This window comes from Rhamphochromis sp. 'chilingali', assembly GCF_963969265.1.
Source record: "Rhamphochromis sp. 'chilingali' genome assembly, chromosome: 1".
NCBI classification, from domain to species: domain Eukaryota; kingdom Metazoa; phylum Chordata; class Actinopteri; order Cichliformes; family Cichlidae; genus Rhamphochromis; species Rhamphochromis sp. 'chilingali'.
In genome coordinates this window covers 57,676,609-57,702,153 of record NC_137929.1, presented here as the reverse complement: position 1 = coordinate 57,702,153, position 25,545 = coordinate 57,676,609, and the positions used below count along the sequence as shown (strand labels likewise).

The following is a 25,545-nucleotide window of genomic DNA, read 5'->3' as shown; positions in this document are numbered from 1 at the left end:
TTATTTGATTTGTAGTGTTAAAGAGTTAGCTGCACAGGTAAGGAATGAAAATCTAATCATGAGGACTGAAAGTCAATTTCTAAATTATCCTGCAAAATAAAAAACAAACTCAACTAGTCTGAGTCTCACCTTCAGGTTTCCTGTGAACACATCGTCTCACCAGCAGAACCAGTAACACCAGTAGAGCCACAACACACACTGATCCAACAAATGACAAAACATAGAGAACAGGAGGAGAGGTGGATGTAGGTGGAGGTGTGGATGTAGGTGGAGGTGTGGTGGTGTGTTCCCCTAAAATAAAGCAAACACAGTCATTAAGTTGTCGTCACATTGTGAATGTTGAAAGCTGCAGAAACACAGACAGGTGAGTGTGTCACCTGTGACAGTGATCCAGCTGGATGGAGACTCTCCATGACCGCTGATGTCACACTTGTAGAGGCCTTCATCAGACCTGGAAACATGCTGGATGGTCATGTGACCTGTAGGCTGCTTCCTGATGAGGGAGCCATCTTTATAGAAAGCAGCTGGGAGGTTGGAGGGAGTGGTCTTTGTTGTACAGAGCAGAGTGACGTCATCTCCCTCCATCACAGGGAGGACAGGACTCTGCAGGATCACTGATCCACCTCAACACAGAGACAAACTACAGCATTTCATCCATTTACACACAGCTTCATCAACACTAACTCCACACACTCAGCTTACCAGTGACTGTCAGGTTAACCATGTTACTGATGGTACTCTGATTGGACTCACACCAGTAAACTCCACTGTCCAATGGGAAAACAGTGATGTTACAGGAAGAACCAGACCATCTTCCCCACCCATCTCCACACTGAGTGATCTTATTATTGGTCCTCAGAGTCCATCCAGCAGAGCTGTCGTCCTCCTCACAGCTCAGAGACACAAAGTCTCCTTTAAAGAACTGAGAGCTGCTGGGACTCACAGTCAGACGAGCTGTGAGGGTTACAATGAAAAACTGTTGAAATTTTATATTTTATAACTTCTGTCTTAGACAGTTGTTAAAAATGCACTTTGCTTTGTCAATTTCATGTCTGAGATCCATTCTGAAACTCAATCAGGTCATATCAGTGAGCATTTATCAGGTTTACAGTGTGACAGAAGAAGGTTACTGACCTTGGTTTGTTGTGAAGCTCAGCAGTGAGATCAGAACTAAAGAGAAATGACACTCAGGTTGATTTGAGCTGAAGATAAAGAACAACTCCACACAAACAGCTGACAAACTGTTTAGTGATGCCTTAGTGATGTTAAGTCATGGATGGCTCAAAACTTTTTAAATTTTAACGAACGTAAAACGGAAGCAATTCTGTTTGGCCCGAATCGTTCCTGATATCCCTGATGTTGACCTTGCTGCTCTGAAGAGCTCGATTACCAATCTTGGGGTAAAAATCGACTCTGCACTTACCTTTGATGGCCACGTGAATGGGGTGGTGAAATCGTCATTCTATCAACTCAGGCGTCTGTCGAAGGTTAAACCTTTTCTTTCAAGGCGTGACTTGGAGACTGTTATCCATGCTTTTATAACCTCACGCTTGGATTATTGTAACTCCCTTTTAATAGGGGTTGGACCGGGCACTCTGACATGCCTGCAACTAGTACAGAATGCTGCGGCACAGTTTTTAACTGGTAAAAGGAAATTTGAGCACATTACTCCGGTTCTGGCCTCCCTGCACTGGCTTCCAATTGAATTTAGGATTCATTTTAAAGTTCTTTTATTGGCTTTTAAATCTTTAATACCTGCGTATCTGTCTGATTTGCTGAAGCCCTATGTCCCCACTCGTTCGCTCCAGTCAGCTGAGCAGCTGTTGCTCTCAGTCCCCAAATCACGGTTGAAACTGAGAGGAGACCGAGCGTTCTCTATTGTGGCTCCTAAGCTTTGGAATAATCTTCCTCTTCACATTAGGCAATCGACATCAGTGATGGTTTTTAAATCCAGATTGAAAACGCATTTTTATTCACTGGCTTTTGATTCAGTGGTTGACTGACTTGTATTTTATTGTTTTCGCTATGTTTATTATTTTATCGTATTTATTATTCTTATGGTATCTATTATGTTGTTCAGCACTTTGGTCAGCCTTGTATGTTTTTAAAGTGCTATATAAATAAACGATGATGATGATGATGATGTGTCATGGCTCGCTGTGTGGCAGGCAGGATGAGGACCCAAAAATGCAAACTCACAGACTCAGGGGATGAACTCAAAAATCACAGCTTTAATGCTGGAGAGGCAGATCGCAGGAAATACAAAACTAAACTGGGAACAACAAACTAAGCACTCGCAGAGAGAGACAGGGAGATCCACACAGCATGAGGGAGAACGCGACACGGAACTGAGGGAGACGCAGACATAAATACACAGAGGGTTAACGAGGGAAGTGGGAGCACACGGGGAACACAGGTGACACTGATAATCATAACAAGACAGGGCGGGGTGAACATAACATGACGTATACAGGCGCGAGAGTCACAAAGTAAAACAGGAAGTACACGGGGGTTCAGACAGGAGGGGAGAGAGAGAGCACAGGAAGAACATAGACATAACGGGCAGGGGAAACATGGAATAAACACAAAGAGAGACGAGGGCTCATAGATACACAGAGGGGCACACAGGGGGTAAGAGTCACGAAGGGAAAACACTTAGGGAACAACACAACAGGAGAACTCAGGAAACATGGCCTAAATAAGGAACGAAATACAAAAATACAAGAAACTCAGAATACTTGGCCCACATGGCCCAGGACCATGACATGATGATGATTTTTCTGACCTAAATTTACTGCTTTTGTGCTGAAGTTTGATTACCAGGTGGGTACCAGGCAGGTGGGTTTCACAATTTCCCAAACACTTTGCACATGACTGGGTAGCATTAGCAGTTTATAGCCTGTGTGATTTATGTTTTTGTTTTGTTTTTTTTTAACAAAAATGTCAAGACAAACTCTTTCTATTTTCATTAGACTGAAGATTTAAGATCATCGTGTTTTTTAAGTTGGCTACAGCACAGACTCTGGCTGGTTTATCAGAAGTAGTTGCTGATGTTAGGTCAGATAAATCTACAGATTAAATGTAAATTAGTAGAGTAAGGAGTTTGTAGAGAAATGTATGAAGTCATCACTATTTAAAGTTAATCTGATGCAGAACTTGATATTCAATAATTTGAATCGAACTTGGCTTCAGTGCTGAAAATAAACGTGGGCCTGTTTTCCATTCAATGACAATTTTTACATTTTTTACATTTTACATTTTTACTCTTTGTAAACATCAGCCATTCAGCTGCTAGAACAGTAATCAGTGTGATTATATGGGACACCTTTCATCCTGCAGTTAATAGTTTCTATTCAGCCTGATTTGTTTTTCATGTCTTCTCCTCCATCATCAGTTATCAGGAGAGCAGAAAGTCAAAGTACAAGAATTCAAACAAACACAGAGATTCTACTTACAGAGCAGACACAGCACAGATGTTTCCTTCATCGTCCTTCTCACTCATTTGAGCTTTTTGTCATTTCTCTCACTGACACCAAGTAAAACCCGCCCTCTTCCTCTGAGCACCAGCTTTCTATTGGTTCAAACACAGAGGAGGTAACTCATGTTATGCCTTGTCTAAAGATACAAGTGAATAGAATTATTTAAATATTCACATCAGTGAAAAAGCTCAAGTGTAGATTTTTTTCTGGAAATACTTTGAAATAAAATGCTGTGGCTTAAAGCTGCCACACAAACACACACGACCAGAAGATCATGAGTGTTTTAAGATCATCTGATTATATTTCATAACTTTGATGGAACATTTATTATTTATTTATTCTCCCAAATCATTTATAATTATGGCCACTAGAGGGCGGTGTTTGACCCTAAAGTCTACAACGATACAAGCAAATTGTCAGTGATGCTTCTAGTTTGTTTTGCCTAGTTCTCATTAGCAGTCAGTTCCTTCATTTTTACATGTATTATATTGCATTACTTTTTAATTAAGTAGCAAGGCTACATTAGAGAGCTTTAAGGGGGCTTTTATTGTGAAAATGTTGCAGGTGGCACGATGATCCGATAGCAGACATGTAGATGAGGCTGATGTGGAGAAATTATTTTAGAATATTTTCATGAAGTCTAATCAGGAGCTCTCCTATAGCAATTCATTGTTTTGCTCCAACACACCACAAACCTAACGATGACATCATCATCAAAACTGGAACCACTGGTTAGTCCGAGTTTTGAGTTCAAACTCTGCTGAACTAAATGAAAAGAATGAAAAGACAACATGCCATAAAATTGTTTTCAAAACTTTATTGTCAATAAACAGAGTCACAAAAAATTAATTAATTAATTAATCAATCAATAACATTTGACCTTATTTTGAAATGTAGACTGCAGTAACAGAGATGCATTGATGGAGAGAAAAGATCAGAGAAAACATCTAAATCTGCAGTTACACTGAAGAAACACATAACATAAATTATTATTACATTATAACACTGTACATTATAACACTGTACATTATAACATTCATTCAGTTGAAGATGATCAATAAATCCTAAACACTATCAGGCAGATCACTGATTGTTTATAATCCACAGTAATCCATCGTTTCTTCACCACATGCAGTGTTTATGGTGCAGGTTGGTTCAGTCAGTATCAATAATTATACTGTAACAGCTGATCTCTGCATGAGATTAATTTGTGTTGTTCAAACCTCACAGAACCAGTTTGATGTCACAAACAGCTGAACCTGAAGATGAAACACACTCAGTGACTCTGTTATTGTAACATACAGGACACTGAAGTGATAAATAAGGAGGGCAAACCAATGATGAACAAAGTCTGCTCACAATCACAGATTTGTTTAAAATGAGTTCACTCAGAAGCTGAATATTTTATTTTGAAAAACCTTGATCTTGTTTGATGTGTATTTGTTTGATAATGTGACCTCCTGTGTTCTCCACATATGAAGTGAGGCAGAAATGAAAATAACTTTAAGACTTGAAACTTACACTGGGATGAGCAGCTAACCTGATAAAATAAGTCACAGATTTCAGTGCTGTAGGTTCATCATGTGAAATTTCATGTAACAGTCTAAACAAGTCTGATGAAAATCAGAGAAATGTGAAATCAAAAATAAATATGGACGCGTTTGATGTCCCTCTGATTGAGGTTCAGCATTATTAGTTTCTTTGTCTTAAAATCATCCTTCTTGATTTCAGTGAAACAGAATTTAGGACTGTGATGAGCAAGTAGATTCATAGTTCACCTTCTTAACCTTCTTTTTTTGGTAGATCAAAAAAGCAACAACAGCAACAAACAGAAGAACAGCAGCAACTGGAAGACCGACTTTCAGTCCAACAGATCCATCCTCCTTCCCTCCATCCTCCTTCCCTCCATCCTCCTTCCCTCCAGCCTCTGTGTCTCCTCCTGTCTGACCTGCAGGTGAGAAACAGGTGTGAGGTGTCAGCTGTCAGGTAGGTGATGAGTGAAGAACAGAACAGAATCCATTTCCTCTTCAAACTGCTGTCAGACATTATCTGCTGCACTCTGATCACATCACTCAGACCAGCTGCTTTCTACAAAGTCTCATCAACAACATCTTTAGAAACAAACATCAACAACCAGGAAGCAGCTTCACCTCTGATCACACACACACTCAACTCTACTCACTCACCTGGAGGATCAACAACACTCAGGGAGATATTGTAAATATGTTCATTGTTTGGGAAGACATGACACTTGTATGTTCCAGTATCATTAATCGTCACATTGTTCAGAATCAAAGACACGTCTCCATCCTTCATCTGTCTGTCCTGCAGATTCACCCGGTTCTTAAAAGATGGATGCTGGTTGGCTGGTTCAAAGTGTCCATCTCGGTACAAAAGGAGATGTTGTGGCTTCAGGTCAGCTCTGCTCCACTCTACAGCTATGATGTTGTTGTTTGGAGCTTGACATGGCAGAGTGACGTTCTGTCCAGACTGAGCTATAATGTTTTTCTGGTCTGAAACAGAAAACAGAGCAGAGAGGTTAAAGGTCAAAGCACAAATGTTCACTTCTGTAGTGAGAGTGAGAAGATCTAATTGAACACATTGAAAAAATTAAATGTTATCAGGAAATGATCAGACAGGAGAGGGTTTTCAGGAAACACTGTTAAATGTTCAGTTTTTCTTCCATATGTTAAAACAAGATCTAGAGTGGTTCTTTTACATTTTGAGAGAAGCCAATTATTCTAATAACAGATTAAATGTTGTATTGAGGCTGTCATTTTTAGCATCTGCATGGATGTTAAAATCACCCACAAAAATTATTTTATCAGAGCTGAACACTAAATCAGATAAAAACTCTGAGAAATCAGAGAGAAACTCTGTGTGAGGTCCAGGTGGACGATAGATGATAACAAGACCGGTTTCTGAGTCCTGCCTTCAAATGAATTAAAACTGCAGCCTTACAGATGAGATTTACCAGAAACAGTAAGTCCAGCACAACTTATTAAAAACATAAGAATTACTTCATAATATACAATTAATGCATAATATAAAATAAATCTTTTTTATGCTGAGGGTCTGTTGAGCAAAGGAGGGGCCTCATAAACCAGCAAACTATATACAGGAAGTGCTGAGTGGACGATACCAAATGTGGAAAAATTATAGGGTAGTTTATTTTCTTTCAAGTTTAAGAAAGATGTTTGTTTTTTTTACTGTAACTTTGTATTTAATAATGTTAACTACATCAGAGTGTTTTATGTTTTTTTTATTTTCATAGAGTATTTTTCATAATCGTCATTATTAATGTGAGAAGATGTTATTGTTTGTTATGAACTCACAGACATTTGGTTTCTTGTGTTTTTCACAGTTTACTTATTGAACTGAGTTCCTGCAGGTTCCTCAAACAAAAATACGTCCTGATAATAAGTGAACATAATGTGTGAGAGAAAGCAGCCTCTCATTATGAGACACTGTGAGTCTCTGCATGCTGCCTTTATGTAGCTACAGCTGTTTGTATACACTGAACTAAAAGCTTTGTAGCTGCATACTGACTCCTGAAACTACAACACATCACACTGACACACACATTACACTTCTTTGTCTCTGTCACAGGGCTGGATGTAATGAAATGTTCTTAGAGTAGCATGGAAATCAAATGGGCAAAATCAAAGTCGTTTCTTTACACATATGCAGCTTTTACATTGTGTAATATGCCTTAAAATGTAACCAATGATTGTGACTTTTTTGTACAACCATTTAAAACCCAGGAGCAGATCTACAGAGGTGGCATGGAGTGGCATGTGCCACCACTTAATAAACATTGTCATTTACAAAACTACGGTGGCACTCGGTGTGGCAAGAGATTATATCAGGGTGACACATGCCACGTCTGTAGATCTGCTCGTGACGGTATACTGACTCCTGAAACTACAACACATCACACTGACACACACATTACACTTCTTTGTCTCTGTGAGATCTGATCACACCGACATGTTAGGTCCACACAGACTCCACCCAGCCTCGTGTCTCCTTCACAAACACGGAAAAACTGAATCAATATGAAAATAAATCTTCAGGAAATGTTGTTAACATGTAAACAGACTGATGCTTTTCCTCTCTGTCCCACAGAGTGAATCTCACCTGCAGAGACAAACACGAAGAGGCCGACAAACAGCAAAGTCGAGCAGAGCGACGCAGTCACAGCAGACATTTCCGTGTTCTTCAACTCCGACGCTTCGATTGTTCTAAATGTCTCAGGATGGTTTTATTGAAATAACTGAACCTGAGTTTAAATCCTGACTACATGAGATTAAATTTAAGGTTTAAATGATCCTGAAAGTCTCTGACTGAGAACAGATCTGACTTTTTAGACACTCGTTCAAACTCAATACGTCCAAGTCATCGTCTCTGCAGGAAGTCACGTTAGAGTCACGTGTGTTTACGCTGCTGTAGGGTGACCATAAATAAGTGCGTCATAACTAAAGCGGTGAAATCTGAAGCAGGTCTGAGTGTTTAACAGGTTCAGTTCTTGAACGATCTCCACAGAACAACACAAACATCTCGTCATCAACCATCAGCTACATACTAAAGACCCTCATCAGCCAAAGGACTTCAACATGACGTCACTGTATAAACATGTATATTGTACTATGGAGGAGGCAGCATTTAGCTGCAGCCTTCATCAAACCACAGAGAACTTTGTCCACCTTTGATTGTCTTTAAGTTGTGTTGGAGCCACAGAGAGCAAATCTTTGTTCTTTATGGAGAACCAGTGAGACTGTTTGAAGTTTCCTATGAAATATTAGCGCTAAAAAAAACACAATTTACCAAACACACGTGACAAATTCTCATCAACATCTTTAGAAACAAACATCAACAACCAGGAAGCAGCTTCACCTCTGATCACACACACACTCAACTCTACTCACTCACCTGGAGGATCAACAGTCAGGTAGATGATGCTGATGAGCTTGCATGACTGTTTCATCCAATCGGACCGACTCTCATATGTTCCAATGTCATTATTTGTCACATTCTTCAGAATCAGAGACGCGTCTCCATCCTTCATCAGTCTGAGCTGCAGATCCACCCGCTACCTAAAAGATGGATGCTGATTGGCTGGTTCAAATCGGCCATCCCGATACAAAAGGACGTTTTCTGGCTTCAGGTCAGCTCTGCTCCACTCTACAGCCCTGGTGTTGGTGTTTGGAGCTCGACACGTCAGAGGGACATTTTGTCCAGACTCAGCTGTGATGTTTTTCTTGTCTGAAAGAAGAAACAACACAAATCAGGGAGGTTAAAGGGATCAAACTGCAACTGTTCACTTCAAAAGCAGCATACAACATAAAGGACAATTATGCTCAAATTCATTACAGTCAATGCAATACGATCACATCATATTCAAAAAGTCATTAAAATTCATCCTTGATAGTTGATGTGGAACTTTCAAAGTGTTCTTTCTCTCATCCATCCACTTTACATCTCTGCAAAGTTTCAATTTATCTGCATAATTTAAAGAATCCACAGCATCCAGAGTCATTTGCAGTGAGGATGTAACACTGGTAACAAGATACCATGTTGGCACATGAAGAGGATCACAGTGGAATAATTACATCCTTAAATTTAGTTACAGCACTTTAAGAAAGACACTAGATAAGAAAATACTGTGATTATATCTATTCCTCACTGTTGTGTAGGTATTATTTTAAGTTTAAATGTTATTTGGATATGATCAGACAAGAGAGGGTTTTCAGGAAATAATGTTAATAATAATAACAACATTTTTAGCATCTACATGGATGTTAAAATCAGCCACAATTATCATTTTATCTGAGCTGAGCACTAAATCAGATAAAAGTCTGAGAAATCAGACAGAAACTGTGAGGAAGGCCCAGGTGGACGAGCAGCCTCTCATTATGAGACACTGTGAGTCTCTGCATGCTGCCTTTATGTAGCTACAGCTGTTTGTTTACACTGAACACAATGCTTTGTAGCTGTATACTGACTCCTGAAACTACAACACATCACACTGAAACACACATCACACTTCTTTGTCTCTGTGAGATCTGATCACACCAACATGTTAGGTCCACACAGACTCCACCCAGCCTCGTGTCTCCTTCACAAACACGGAAAAACTGAATCAATATGAAAATAAATCTTCAGGAAATGTTGTTAACATGTAAAGCAGACTGATGCTTTTCCTCTCTGTCCCACAGAGTGAATCTCACCTGCAGAGACAAACACGAAGAGGCCGACAAACAGCAAAGTCGAGCAGAGCGACGCAGTCACAGCAGACATTTCCGTGTTCTTGAACTCCGACGCTTCGATTGTTCTAAATGTCTCAGGATGGTTTTATTGAAATAACTGAACCTGAGTTTAAATCCTGACTACATGAGATTAAATTTAAGGTTTAAATGATCCTGAAGGTCTCTGACTGAGAACAGATCTGACTTTTTAGACACTCGTTCAAACTCAATACGCCCAGTTCATCGTCTCTGAATGAAGTCAGGCTGCGCTGTAGGGTGACCATAAATAAGTGCGTCATAACTAAAGCGGTGAAATCTGAAGCAGGTCTGAGTGTTTAACAGGTTCAGTTCATGAATGATCTCCACAGAACAACACAAACATCTCATCATCAACCATCAGCTACATACTAAAGACCATCATCAGCCAAAGGACTTCAAAATGACATCACTGTATAAACATGTATATTGTACTATGGAGGAGGCAGCATTTAGCTGCAGCCTCCATAAAACCACAGAGAACTTTGTCCACCTTTGATTGTCTTTAAGTTGTGTTGGAGCCACAGAGAGCAAATCTTTGTTCTTTATGGAGAACCAGTGAGGCTGTTTGGACTTTCCTATGAAACATCAGTGCAGGAGTCTCTCAGTACATCTGTTTACAGTGAGGACAAAGAAGCAGACACAGAGAAAACATACATGACTGTAATCAGAGTACAGGAGAGTAACTGAGTACACTTCCTGTTTGTGATTGAGGTGATTTTCTTCTGACAGCTTTTGGTTCTTCAGATGATGAAACACATTGAATTCTTTCATTTCGATGTGTTTTCACAGATGAAACCAGCCAACAGTGAATCAAATGTTTTACACTAACGTGACATGACGTTCATCTAACCAGCAGAACCAGTGAGTGGTTACAGTAACGGGTTAATCCACTAACGCTCACAGCTTCAGTCAGCCTGTCAAATTACTTAAAAAACTGAAAGACGTCATTTTAAACACTTACTGTTTTTCTGAAACACTCAAACACTCAAACACTCTTCTGATCATCAGAGTGGAAAAAATAAAATGATCTCCTGACAGATAAAAAAACTGTGAGGTCAGTGTGTCCCATCAGTTTTTCAGTAGGTGAAAAGGAAGCTACTGAAGTTTTGTGACAAACAAGTGAAAAGTTACTCAGATGTTAATATTTGACAAATAAAAAAAAATCAAATCATAAAAAATGTAAAAGTTTAAAATCCCAAAGTAAAGGTGTGTCTGTATCAAACAGCTGCAGACTAAACTAACCTGTTTCCCTGTCAGCTGTTTTATATCAGACATCTGTGACCTGTGTCAACACTTTCACGCCCACCTTTGTTTGTCCTGTTTGAGCAGCTGCAAGTCCAGACATGTGACAAACAAATACCTCAAATTCAAAGGAAAAGTATAAGAATGAGAACCTTTTTCCACTAACACTGGTAGATATAAAGAGAAATTCCCACTCCACACTGTCTGTGAAATTACAGAAACTTGGTAAAATTATTACAAGCTCATGAACACTTACTGTTGTTCTGAAGGATCTCTGAAACCCCCAAAAACTCTTCTGATCGTCAGGATGGAAAAATTAAAATTATCCAGTGAAAGATATTTTTTAAACTGTGTTACGTCCATGTGCCCTGTTGTTGTTATTTGTGAGGTCAAGAGGAACTTCCTTAAAATTTTATCCTCACAATCAAAAAAAAAGTTTAAAGAATTAAAAATCTGAAAGTAAAGAGACCTCTGTATCAAACAGCCACCAACGAGGAAATGCACCTGTGTTTGCTTGTTAACCTGTTTTACAAGACAAATCTGTGTCAGCAGCATCACCATAACATCCAACTTCTCCTTCTTCTTATTGGCTGTTAGCTCGTGTGTTTGACAGTGAAAGCTCTTTCAGTGATCTTAGTTTGATCCAAACAAAAGAACTGGAAACGACAGCCATACACAGTCCAGCAGCTGCTGTCAGCACATATTAATGATGATGATGATTTTTACTGTCAGGGCTCAAAGACGCTCAGCAGTGAAGGTTTTAGTTGATATGGCTTTCAAAAGTCAAAGCTGTGTGTTCAGCAGTGAGTGTCAGCACATGTTGCTCAGTACAGTTTTGTTTCTTGTCTTATCTGTTGTTTCTGTTCATGAACTGTCTGATTAAGTCATTTCATTCCAATCTCAGTGCAGCAAAAAGTCAAAGTCAAAGTTGTTTAAATGGCACATTTAAAACAAGGTGTTTTGACCAAGGTGCTGTACAATTAAGATAATCAAAAGAAATATAAACATAAGAAGACATGATAAAAACTTCTTGAATGTTGTAGTTTCTGTCCATCAGGGTCTGCTTGGTCCAAATCCAGGGACAAAGAGCAGATTCCAGTGATCAGACTGATGCTCTCTGTCTCTACAAATAGTTCAAACAACTGGAGGAAAATAAGCAGCTCTGTGTTATTTATATGCAGCTTTTATTTCTACGCACATCACTGAACTGTGTCAAAGTGCCATTATTGAAACCTGTACTTCCTTCAGAATTTTCATATTAGAATTTTGGACCTTTCCATCATAACTGTCATAACTGGATAACATCTGTGTGGATAACACTGCACCCACCAGGACTGTGCGCTGTTTCTCCAAACCCTGAATTACCCCAGAAATTAAAGTCGTCCTCAAACAAAAGAGGAGAGCCTTCAAATCCAGAGACAAGGAGGAGCTGAAAAGAGTGCAGAGGGAGCTGAGAGGTCTGATCGGGGCAGCTACAGGCGGAAGACGGAGAAACGGCTTCAACAAAAGAATGTTAGCAAAGTCTGGAGAGGCCTCAGAACCATCTCAGGCCACAAAGATCAGAACGCACTGCTCATGGGAGATGTGAGGGGGCAAATGAACTGAATCATTTCTTTAACAGGTTTGATTCTTCCAGGAGGCAGTCTTCAACATCAGCTGCAGACTCACCCACACCCACTGCTGCCCCACCTCAGACACTTCACACCACCTCTAATCACCCTGCTCACTCCTCCCCACCCCTAACACCAGAATCCTATACACACTCAACACAAGGCTCCAGCCTGACTCTCTCAACCACTCAGGTTAGGAGGTAGCTGAGGAGGATCAGAGCTAGAAAGGCAGCGGATCCAGATGGCATCATCAGGGAACGGTTCTGGCTCCGTTCCTCTTCACCATCTACACTGCAGACTTCTCCCACAATTCCACCCAGTGCTTCCTGCAGAAGTTCTCTGATGACTCTGCAATAGTCGGCCTCATCACTGATGGGGACGACAAGGAGTATAGAGGACTGACCCAAGACTTTGTGGACTGGTGCCAGCTGAACTGCCTCCAGATCAACACTAATAAAACCAAGGAGCTGGTGGTAGACTTCTGCAGGCACTAAACATCCAAGGTATGGACATTGAGACTGTGGACAGCTACAGGTACCTTGGTGTTCATCTGAACAATAAACTGGACTGGACTCATAACTCAGACGCTCTCTAAAGAAAAGAGACTCACAGTGTGGGACAGAGCAGGCTGTACCTGCTGCTGAGGTCTTTTGGAGTGAAGGGCCAACTCCTGAAGACCTTCTATGACTCTGTGGTGGCCTCAGTCATCTTTTAAGGTGTAGTCTGCTGGGGCAACAGCATCTCCTGGGCCACCACTGTTCTAGGATGCCCTCTGGACCCAGTGGAGGTGGTGAGTGACAGGAGAATGGTGGCTAAGCTTTCATCCTTGTTGGACAACATCTCCCACCCCATGCAGGAGACTGACAGCACTGAGCAGCTCCTCCAGTGGCTGTGGCACCCACGATGTGGGACAGAGAGATTTCACAGGTCTTTCTCTCCAACTGTTGTCAGACTCCTGAACAAAGACTTCACAACTGACCAAACACACACATCCACACATCCACAATAACACCAAGTGTAATTTTTTTTCTGTTAACATAGTATTTTATTCTATTGTATATAGTATCTTATTCTTATTATCTTATCCCAGTCTGTTGTTTTTCTTCATTTTTGCTGTAACTTGTACTGTCCACTTTCTGCTGTGACACAACAAATTTCCCACATGTGGGACTAATAAAGCTTATCTTATTTTACATGTGAGCTTTTAATGAAACCACAAAAGAGTTCAATGTGAAGATTCATTTTTACCGGTTCTCAGGAGGATGTGTGGATAAAGGAAATGGAAAAAAGACCATTCTGACCAGATGGAGACTAGCACAAAATTATAATAAATAAACAATACAAGGCGAGTGGTTATCTGATGCTATTATTATCATTATTATTATATCATAATCTTGTTTTCTAATGTATTCTGATTATGTACAGGGGTTTAGACTTGTTAGTTCGTAGGGTTTGGATTCTGTGCTCCTTCTTTTTAGTGTCTGCCCGTGTGTTTCCTCTGTTCTCCGTCTGTGTTTCCTCTGTTCTCCGTCTGTACCGTGTCTTTAAATCCAGTCTATGTATGTCCTGTTTTATTTTGAAGGTCCGTATCTGATGTCAGTGTGTTCCGTGCACCCTCCCTGGTGATTCAAATTCAGGTTTCGGTTTTGTTTTATTAGTTTTCCCAGTTTAGACTCTTTCTTGGTTTTGTTTCTTGCCACTCTCGCTTTTGGTCGTATGTCACCCTCCTGCAGTAAAGCTCACTCACATCTCAGCCAGTGCCTGCGTTTTGGGTCCTTATCTCTCCTAAACACATCTTGTCCCGCAAACCGTCACAGTGGGTGGAGCCAACTTTCACTTTTATCGGGAATACGTTGAATTGAAGATTGTATAACAAAGACTAATTTCCTCACTTAATAGGCTTCTAAAAAATGAAACTTAAAAAGCGTAAATAAAAATAACCTAAATAAACCTAAACTATCATCTGCTCACAGGTGACGTCACACTTGTTACTGATCATGCTATAATATTTTTGATGCCAGTATTCACTTCTGGTGGAAACAACTGCTGCAGCGCTGACTGCTGACAGGACACCTCCTGAGCATGCGCAGTGGGCCACATATTCTAGAACCTGAAGCACTGTTGAGTCTGTTATTGAGGCTTGAACAGTGTTTATAGTCCAGCTCCACCAGAGGGCGCTTTAACACAATCAGATGTGCCTATGGTGCATTTACAGAGTTTTCTTTGAAGACAATTTCATAATTATGCTTAGAAGAAACTCCAACACATTGTACATAAAGTCAGTTTATTAATAAAGTTTCCTCCAGATCACCAAAACTTCATATGGATCTATTAAAATAAGAGTAGATCGAGAAGATCAAGTGAGACCAAAGTTTATTGAACCTGCAGAGAAACCAGATCACTGCTGTGGAGACGACAGCACACTTAGAAAGTGGTGGTGAAGTTACCATAAAAAAATCTTTATGGTGCCATTCTTTTTTTCTTTTTCTGCATCTTTATATAAAATAAAAACCTCTCCATTTGAATGTTCTGCCCCTCAGTGAGGGTAACTTTATGAGGAGAACAAAGATAATATAAACTAGTGTGTTTTACAGTGGATTTGTGGACCAGTTAGAGAACAGCAGCTAGATTCCAGAGGGTGGACTGGTGGACCACTTCAGTGATTAGATGACATTTGGCTCTGCCAAAACAACAACAAAAAAAATCCACACACAGGAGGAGAATACGAGCACAAAGCCAAGCTTCATTCTTCTCTTTATAAACAGCATAGAATGAGGACATGTCAGCGAACGCATCACAGTTAAAATAATTTAACGTTCTGCTTTTGATCATGTGACGTATTTAACTTTTTTACATATTTTCTGCTGATGTGTCAGATCACACAGCATCTGCATAGACATGCAGTGTTATTTTCATACACTTTAACCACAAGATAAATTTTTAGACAAACCATTTTAAGACAGTTTACTGGCACCAGAATATTTACTCACTGCAAAAACTCAAAATCTTACCAAGTATATTTGTCTCATTTCTAGTCAAAAATGTCTCTTTACACTTAAAATAAGACACATTAGGCTAAAGAGTAACAATTCAGTGAGATACAGTGGGATGCAAAAGTTTTGGCCACCTTATTAATAGTCATTGTTTTCCTGTATAAATCGTTGGTCGTTTCAATAAAAAATGTCAGTTAAATATATCATATAGGAGACACACACAGTGATATTTGAGAAGAGAAATGAAGTTTATTGGATTTACAGAAAGTGTGCAATAATTGTTTAAACAAAATCAGGTAGATGCATAAATTTGGGCACTGTTGTCATTTTATTGATTCCAAAAAGTTTAGAACTAATTATTGGAACTCAAATTGGCTCGGTGAGCTCAGTGACCCCTGACCTACACACACAAGTGAATCCAATAATGAGAAAAAGTATTTAAGGGGTCAATTGTAAATTTCCCTCCTCTTTTAATTTTCTCTGAAGAGTAGCAACATGGGGGTTTCAAAACAACTCTCAAATGACCTGAAGACAAAGATTGTTCACCATCATGGTTCAGGGGAAGGATACAGAAAGCTGTCTCAGAAATTCAAGCTGTCTGTTTCCACAGTTAGGAATAGGGATGGGTATCGTTTAGGTTTTATCCGATACCGGTGCCAAACCGGTACTTTTGAAACGGTGCCGGTGCTCAAACGGTGCTCAAACCGGTGCTTAAAGAATGGAGAACACAAAATTGGTCCAAAAACCTCTCATGTTCAGCTGTTTTTTTGTAAAAAGATAACAATGTTAGCCTTTTCTGCAGCTATGGGGCATATATGGTATCACTCTTGGCTGGAAGCAGTGCTTAAACAATGGAAAAAATACAAACTTTGTCCAAAAACCTCTCATGTTTAACTGTTTCCCACTTTTTCTTTGGTCATTTTAGCCTTTTTGGCCAGGGTGAAGGGAGTATCTGCCATCAAACAAGAAGACAGCCGCATGTAGCTATGATGATGTTTGCTAGTTCACCTTACATGCATTAATGTAATAACGTGGTTAGCCTACTCAACGTAAATTACACACGAACAACATTAAGCTACTCACGCAGAGAAGAACGGCTGCTGCTGCCATCAAATACGGCGCATTTCTCGGCTTTTAAAAAAAAAAAACCGCTATGCATCGCCAGGTGTTTCATCAGATTTGAGGTGTTACCTCCTTTGACAGTATCACAGTATCAGCTTAAAGCACTTGTTGCAGACTGCTGAGTTTGCATATTTTGCTGTGAAGTACAGCCAGACTTTTGACCGCTTTGCCTTGGACATTTTTAATCTGTAGCTCTGCATAAAAGAACGTACGTACCTGGACCCGCCTACTATCCTCGGAAACGTAAAATGATTGGCTAGAAGTGTATCACAGCTCAGGGGAAAAAAAGCACCGAAATAAAGCACCGAAATGTGCGCTGCTTTTCGGTCTGGTTACTACCGTTTATGTCAGAACCGGTGCCATCATGGCACCGGACACCGGTACCCATCCCTAGTTAGGAACATATTGAGAAAATGGAAGACCACAGGCTCAGTTCAAGTTAAGGCTCGAAGTGACAGACCAAGAAAAATCTCAGATAGAGAGAAGCAATGAATGGTGAGAACAGTCAGAGTCAACCCACAGACCAGCACCAAAGACCTACAACATCATCTTGCAGCAGATGGAGTCACTGTGCATCGTTCAACCATTCGCACTTTACACAAGGAGATGCTGTATGTGAGAGTGATGCAGAGGAAGCCTTTTCTCCGCCCTCAGCACAAACAGAGCCGCTTGAGGTTTGCTGAAGCACATTTGGACAAGCCAGCTTCATTCTGGAATAAGGTGCTGTGGACTGATCAAACTAAAATTGAGTTATTTGGGCATAACAAGGGGCATTATGCATGGAGGAAACAGAACACAGCATTCCAAGAAAAACACCTGCTACCTACAGTAAAATATATGGTGGTGGTTCCATCATGCTGTGGGGCTGTGGGGCCAGTGCAGGGACTGGGAATCTTGTCAAAGCTGAGGGACACATGGATTCCACTCAGTATCTGAGTCATCTCAGTCCCCAGACCTGAATATTATTGAAAATCTGTGGTGTGAGTTAAAGAGAGCTGTCCATGCTCGGAAGCCATCAAACCTGAATGAACTAGAGATGTTTTGTAAAGAGGAATGGTCCAAAATACCTTCAACCACAATCCAGACTCTCATTGGAAGCTACAGGAAGCGTTTAGAGGCTGTAATTTCTGCAAAAGGCGGATCTACTAAATATTGATTTCATTTTTTTTTGTCATGCCCAAATTTATGCACCTGCCTGATTTTGTTTAAACAATTATTGCACACTTTCTGTAAATCCAATAAACTTCATTTCACTTCTGCAATATCACTGTGTGTGTCTCCTATATGATATATTTAACTGACATTTTTTATTGTAACAACCAACGATTTATACAGGAAAATAATGACTGATATTGATAACAAGGCTGTCAAAACTTTTGAATCCCACTGTATATTAACTTGTTTTAAGACAGTGAATCTAGTGAATTTCAACCTAAAATATCTTGTATTAAGTGAAAAAATCTGCCATGGAAACAAGTGAAAATTCTCTAGTTTCTCTCTAGTTTCAAGATTCACTGTCTTGAAACAAGTTTCTGTATCTTACAGAAATGTTGCTCTGTAGCCGATTGTGTCTTATTTTAAGTGTAATTAGATCATTTTGACTTGAATATTTCCAAGCTTCAAAATCCAGAAAAGAAATGTTCTGTTTCCTCTGGATGGCTAAAGGTTACTACAGAGCATTTTGTAATAACTTCTGCTTTGAATGGCCTGTTATGGTCCATTTGTCTTAAGGCCGAGTATAATATAATTGTATGAACATCACAATGAAAATCGTCCTCCAATCTCTGACATATAACATGCTGATACTGTTTTCTTGAAAAATGCAAAGTATGTTTATCTGGAATAAACATACTTTGCATTTATCTGGATGTCAGTTTAAACAGTAAAAAGAAGCAGTGGCAAAGTGATTACATGCTTTGCAGTTCAATCAGCCCCAGTTGCAACTTTTTTGATTCACAGGCTTCCAGATAAAGGTTTATAAGTGTGAAGTGAGCTTTTATCTGGTAAAGAGCATGAGTCATAACGTGTTTTTATTTTCAGCTTAGGTTACCATGATGGCTGGAAAAAAGGGTGAGCCGCTTGTCTCTGTCCATAGTCAAAGATAAGGAGCTGAACCTGGGCCTTCTTGTTCTGATGGTTGTTTGTCCATAACCGACGTCTTCAGTTCTCACTGCTGAGTAGATCACAGCTGAATCACACTCTGAGAATAAAACATATTAGATTGCTGCATTATTTGTTTACCATGATGCTCTGTGAAGAGATTAAGTGATCATTTTTATAAACCACAGCAGCTTTTCAGTGTTCTTAACACCTCAACTGTGACACAGCTTTGACAATAGAGAAGTGGGGGTGTTTCTGTGGAAAAGAAAACTGGACGACCACAAAGCTGCCACCTGCTTTCAGTGCAGATTGACTCTCTTTACTATAGAGCACATAGCAAACACTTGTCGCAGCCTGAACACTATTTTAAAAATTAAATCTACTTTGGCTGAATTTCTGTGTGCAGGATTTAGAGAAATGCTTTTCCAGATCATGTCTCCATGTCCTTGGAGATGTGTTTTTAAAATGAGCAGCTCTGTGTTGAAACACCTGCAGCTGACGTGTTTTCTTTCTATCAGAAACAGGATGCTGGACGACTGCAGAGCTGTTAGCTTCAGTTAACCACAGACCACAAACACACAGTCCAGCTCACAGTGAACAACACTCAGTAAGCACAGAATGAAAGACTAAGTTTGCACATTTTAGGTAAGGCGATTTCATAACAAAAGTATATGTGTATTGCTATGAAAACATCTTCTCCTACCTTTCCCTTTCAAAATTTTTTAGACATTTCTTCTTTCCCTTTTTTTATTATACAGGTAGAAAATATTTTCAAAATCCAAAATATCGCGATACTGCGATATTTTCACAGACCTTCAGTCAGTGAATTGCCACCATACTGTGGTGGAGGTATTTGTGTGTCCCAGTGATCCCACAGACTGTGTTGTCAAGGACTGTTAGGGCTTCCTAAGACTGACTGGACCAGAGTGTGTGTTCAGACAAAGAGCGACCCTCTATAAGAAGCAATAAACCAAAGGACCAGTTTACCCTCTCTGGGACTGGGTTACTAGGACCCACCCTGGAGCCAAGCCTGGGGAGGATGCTTAATGGAGCACCTGGTGGCTGGGCCATAGGCCGTGAGGGCCAGCTTCAAGATATGTGGAATTTTTCTGTCAGTCGTCCACCCACAGGAGCTGCCATATGGGCCAGGTCTAATGTGTGGTGCAGTGAAGCGTGGATGTCAGCTATTAAGTCTTGCAACTGGGACATGTAACTTCACCTCTTGGAATATTGTTCAATGCTACAACCAATTCAGTCCATGTAAAACAGTTGGAATAGCTCTGTGACAAAGAGCCCAAGACCTTGGGCCCTTTGTCACAGATGCTCTTCATAACTGAGGGCTTCATCAGGTGATGTACTCATGCTCGCTCAGGAGCAGTTCACAGCCAAGAGGGGAATAAGAATTAACGCCTCTAAGTCTGAGGCCATGGTCCTCGGGTAAGGAGGATGAGTTCAGCCCCAAATGGAGGAATTTAAGTCTTGCTTACGAGTGGAGGGAGAGGAAGAACTACTTTTATGATATTTGGAAATTTCCTCCCAAAGATGTCTTAAAATATTTACAAATATCCTGACGTAAAAAAGTTTGAAACATTGCATTACCTTCACTTTTTCTGATTGGTTGTTGCAGACACTTGGATATGTTGATGACACTGCACGTGATGTCAGTGATGATGTCATCTTCTCCATTACCTTGATCCGATAAAAATTAAACAATAATATAAGTTCTGTAAACAGAGATTACATGTAAGAAAGTTGTTACTGTGGTCATAATGAATGTGAAATTTATTCTAATAAACAAACTCAGACATGAACCATCAGGAAGTCTGAGTCTCACCTTCAGGTTTCCTGTGAACACATCGTCTCACCAGCAGAACCAGTAAAACCAGTAGAGCCACAACACAGACTGATCCAACAGATGACAACACAGAGAGAACAGGAGGAGAGAGTGATGGAGGAAGAGTGATGGAGGTGGAACCAGGAGGACAGGTGGATGTAGGTGGAGGTGTGGATGTAGGTGGAGGTGTGGATGTAGGTGGAGGTGTGGTGGTGTGTTCCCCTAAAATAAAGCAAACACAGTCATTAAGTTGTCGTCACATTGTGAATGTTGAAAGCTGCAGAAACACAGACAGGTGAGTGTGTCACCTGTGACAGTGATCCAGCTGGATGGAGACTCTCCATGACCGCTGATGTCACACTTGTAGAGGCCTTCATCAGACCTGGAAACATGCTGGATGGTCATGTGACCTGTAGGCTGCTTCCTGATGAGGGAGCCATCTTTATAGAAAGCAGCTGGGAGGTTGGAGGGAGTGGTCTTTGTTTTACAGAGCAGAGTGACGTCATCTCCCTCCATCACAGGGAGGACAGGACTCTGCAGGATCACTGATCCACCTCAACACAGAGACAAACTACAGCATTTCATCCATTTACACACAGCTTCATCAACACTAACTCCACACACTCAGCTTACCAGTGACTGTCAGGTTAACCATGTTACTGATGGGACCCTCTCTGGACTCACACCAGTAAACTCCACTGTCCCATGGGAAAACACTGTTGTTACATGAAGAACCAGCTGGTTTTCCCCACTTGTCACACTCAGCTTGGGTGTCTGTGCTTGTGTTTCTCCTCAGAGTCCATCCAGCAGAGCTGTCGTCCTCCTCACAGCTCAGAGACACAAAGTCTCCTTTAAAGAACTGAGAGCTGCTGGGACTCACAGTCAGACGAGCTGTGAGGGTTACAATGAAAAACCAATGATCTGTTTATTTTATGAAATCTGACACAATTGTTAGCATGTTTTGCTTAATCAGTTGTTTCATCAGTTTTATATCTGAGATCCATTCTGGAAACATTAACTTAAGTTAAAAGCAATACGAATAAACCAAAATATTTTAAGTTTGCAATACATAAAACCATTAATAACAGAGGATTACCAGCAGGTAAAATAAGTAAAAATAAGTACAATAATTTCTTCAGTAAATTTATTTCCAAAGATGCTACTGACACCAGGTGTGGGTGACAACCGATCCACACACGCAAAGAAATCAAACCGTAGAAATCCATAAATTGTGCGTAATAATGAGAAATGACAGAGGAAAGGGAGAGAGAGAGGTAGAAAGGCATGGGCAGTCATGAAACCAGCTGAAATCTATAAATAATTAGAAAGCAATCCTGCCAGTTAGTGCAAATTAATATCAGCTGGTTCACTTCCATATGTGTCTCATTATCAAAATGTCACACAAGAAACATCTCATGATGATTAAAACCAATGAATAGTTCTTATGCAGTGTTTGTTTTTTTACTGTACAGTCGTGGCCAAAAGCTTTGAGAATGACACTGCTTCAGTTTTTATGATAGCAATTTCCATATACTCCAGAATGTTATGACGAGTGATCAGATGAATTGCAAAATCCTTCTTTGTCATGAAAATGAACTTAATCTCAAAAATTCAATTTCCACTGCATTTCATCATTCAGCATTTCATGCCATAAAAGGACCTGCTGAGATCATTTCAATAATGTTCTCATCAACTCAAGTGACAATGTTTACGAGCACAAGGCTGGAGATCATTTTGTTATGCTGACTGAGTTAGAATAGCAGACTGGATGCTTGACATCATTGTTCTTCCTATTAAACATGGTTACCTGCAAGGAAACACATGTAGCCATCATTGTGTTACATAAAAATGCCTTCACAGGCAAGGATGTTGTTGCTACTAAGACTGCACCTAAATCAACCGTTTATCAGATCATCAAGAACTTCAAGGAAAGAGGTTCAATTATTGTGAAGACGGCTTCAGGGCGCTCAAGAAAGTCCAGCAAACACCAGGACCGCCTCCTAAAGATGATTCAGCTGCGCTATCGGAGTGCCACCAGTGCAGAGCTTGCTCAGGAATGGCAGCAGGCAGGTGTGAGCGCATCTGCACACACAGTGAGGTGAAGACCTTTGGAAGATGGCCAGGTGTCAAGAAGGGCAGCAAAGAAGCCACTTCTCTCCAAAAAACCATCAGGGAAGAACTGGTATTCTGCAGAAAGTACAGCGAGTGGACTGCTGAGGACTGGGGTGAAGTCATATTCTCTGATCAAGCCCCTTTCCGATTGTTTGGGGCATCTGGAAAAAGGCCTGTCCGGAAAAGAAAAGGTGAACACTACCATCAGTCCTGTGTCAGGCCAACAGTAAAGCATCCTGAGACCATTCATGTGTGGGGCTGCTTCTCATCCAAGGGAGTGGGCTGCACTCACAATTTTGCCCAAAAACACAGCCATGAATAAAGAATGGTACCAAAACATCCTCCAACAGCAACTTCTTCCAACAATCCAAGAACAGTTTGATGAAGAACAATGCATTTTCCAGCACGCTGGAGCACCGTGCCATAAGGCCAAAGTGATACCTAAGTAGCTCAGGGAACAAATCATTTTGGGTCCATGGCCAGGGAACTCCCCAGACCTCAGTCCAATTGAGAACTTGTGGTCAATCCTCAAGAGGCAGGTGGACAAACAAAAACCCACTAATTCTGACAAACTCCAAGATTGATTATGACAGACTGGGTTGCTATCAGTCAGGATTTGGCCCAGAAGTTGAGAGCATGCCCAGTTGAATTGCAGAGGTCCTGAAAAAGAAGGGCCAACACTGCAAATATTGACTCTTTGCATAAACGTGATGTAATTCTCAATAAAAGCATTTGAAACTTTGAAGTGCTTGTAATTCTATTTCAATACATCACTGAAACAACTGACACAAAGATCTAAAAACACTGAAGCAGCACGCTTTGTGAAAACTAATATTTGTGTCATTCTCAAAACTTTTGGCCACGACTGTACTCAGAGAGCCCCCTCTGTGTGACTCAGTGTTTTGATGTTTTATTATTAGTTTTACTGGTCTGTAGTTTCTTCTTGGTTACTAGTGTTTGGTTTCTGTATTGCTTGTTCTTAGGTTTTGGTCTCTATGCTCCTCATCTTACTCTGTCTGTACTCTGTCTCTGAATTCTGTCAGTGTATTTCCTGTTTTACTTTGAAGGTCCGTATCTGATGTTAGTGCATCCAGTTTATATCCTCCCTGTCTCATCATATTCGTTAAGTTCAGCTGTGTCTCTTCTGTGTGCAGTTTCTTCGTTTCCCTCTGTGTTTATTTATAGTGTGTGTTCTCTTGTGCTGGTCACTGGTCCATCTGTGTTTCCTCCGCATGTCTTCCTGTGTTTCTCCATGCATGTCATCCCATGAGTTTAGGTTTCAGTTTAATTTGTTAGATTCTCCCCAGTTTACATTTATCTTAGTTTCGGTCCTCCAACCTCTGCTCAGCCTGTTTTCTCACCATTTTGTAAATAAAGCTCACTCTCATCATCTGCGTTTGGGCACTTTTCCCTTCAACCCTACAAGACTGTCATCGCAGCTGTGACAGGCGCACTCGTGTAATTGAAGGAAGGACGAATGGAAAAATGACATTCTTCATAAACATCTGTTGCCATCTACCAGAGTGATGAAGATGAAGCGAGGGGCAACAGAGTCAAGCAAGACAACGATTGCAAAAACACACCCAAGGAAACTCAGCTGGTTTCACAAAAACGACATAAAGCTGCTAGAATGGTCCAGGCAATCACCTGAATCCAACTGAAGAATTATGGAAAGAATCCCAAAAGGTTGATTTTGTTCATCTGGACATAATGTTTTCAGTGGGGGAAACTTTTTGTAACTCGTTCAAGTGATTTCTTCAGTCTCAGCTGACTGCAGGTTTATAAACACTATATTTGCATAATGACTGAAACTAGCACCACTGAAGGAACAATGGGCTGGGAGGTCAGTTCCTTGATCATTAATATGCAAATTCTCATGACCACTGATCAACAACCACTGATCAATGGCCATGAGTACCATTCACAGAGAGTTGGGGATTGGCTGCAATCACAGCATTGTAAGATGGCGACAGATGTCCCCTTAGGCCCCCTCCTCAATTCAGAGATGGTCATACCCTTTTCACGTAAATGGCCTCCTTTACTCTGCCCTCAAACCAGCGTTCCTCCCTGTCCAGGATGTGTACAGAGGATGGCCCGTAGGTGTAAATAGACTGCAGAGTCCTGGCCTGACGAGGTAGCTCTTCTGTGTTGTGCCATCCGCTTCACTAGAGGTTGTTTGGTTTCCCCGATGTATAAATTTTGGCACATAACAGCGAACACTATGTTCCTTTGTTTGTGTCGGGGGACCCGATCCTTGGGGTGGACCAATTTTCGTGCAGCATGTTTTGGGTTTGCAAGCCACAGAGACGCAGAGTGTTTAGAGATAGGATGTTAGTTACAAAGAGTTGAATTTAGGATGAGAGGTATTGTTTTTATATTTTTTATATGCAGTTTCTTAAGTACAGGTGTTGTAAAGGCTGATTAGAAAGGTGAAGGAAAACTGAATAATATCAGTTATTATGGTGAACACAGGGTAAGTTTTAAGAGGGTCAAACTGACGAGTGGATTACTTGAATTTTTGAATAAGGTCAGAAATTGTAGAAACAGCGAAAAGTTTCCGATTTGAAAGTATGCAAGTGAACGGGTCTGAGGGAAGTGGTGAAGGCAAAGTGTCGCAGGTGTTAGTGGTTAGATGTTGGTGAAACTTGTCAACTTTAGTGTTTAAAATTTACATTAATATATTAAATGATAAATAGAACAGGATTACAGATGAGACGACAGAAGAAGGTTACTGACCTTGGTTTGTTGTGCAGCTCAGCAGTGAGA

The 25,545-nt window shown here is 40.5% G+C and overlaps 2 protein-coding genes and 1 long non-coding RNA gene across 3 annotated transcripts in view; all 3 read right to left on the bottom strand.

The window, feature by feature from the left end:
• The window catches only part of LOC308409243 (low affinity immunoglobulin gamma Fc region receptor II-like), a gene marked incomplete at its 5' end in the record, with an annotated part of 32,627 nt that overhangs the window by 5,396 nt on the left and 1,686 nt on the right, over window positions 1-25,545 (bottom strand). The window contains 3 exons of the mRNA XM_080901859.1: window positions 20,668-20,736; window positions 20,976-21,221; window positions 21,301-21,558. Coding sequence (XP_080757985.1) covers window positions 20,668-20,736; window positions 20,976-21,221; window positions 21,301-21,558 — 573 coding nt within the window. The remainder of the gene's footprint in view (window positions 1-20,667; window positions 20,737-20,975; window positions 21,222-21,300; window positions 21,559-25,545) is intronic.
• On the bottom strand, window positions 18-25,545 carry LOC308400309 (B-cell receptor CD22-like; the record flags this gene model as incomplete). The annotated part of the gene is made up of 5 exons (XM_080887946.1): window positions 25,516-25,545; window positions 703-954; window positions 378-623; window positions 130-140; window positions 18-29 (listed from the first exon to the last, which is right to left on the bottom strand). The coding sequence occupies exons 2-5, from the start codon at window positions 722-724 to the stop codon at window positions 18-20; spliced, it is 291 nt and encodes a 96-aa protein (XP_080744072.1). The 5' UTR covers window positions 725-954; window positions 25,516-25,545.
• LOC308392965 lies at window positions 5,858-11,445 on the bottom strand. Its single transcript, XR_013970885.1, has 3 exons — window positions 11,265-11,445; window positions 7,620-8,744; window positions 5,858-5,992 (listed from the first exon to the last, which is right to left on the bottom strand). It is a non-coding gene; the product is annotated as an uncharacterized lncRNA (long non-coding RNA).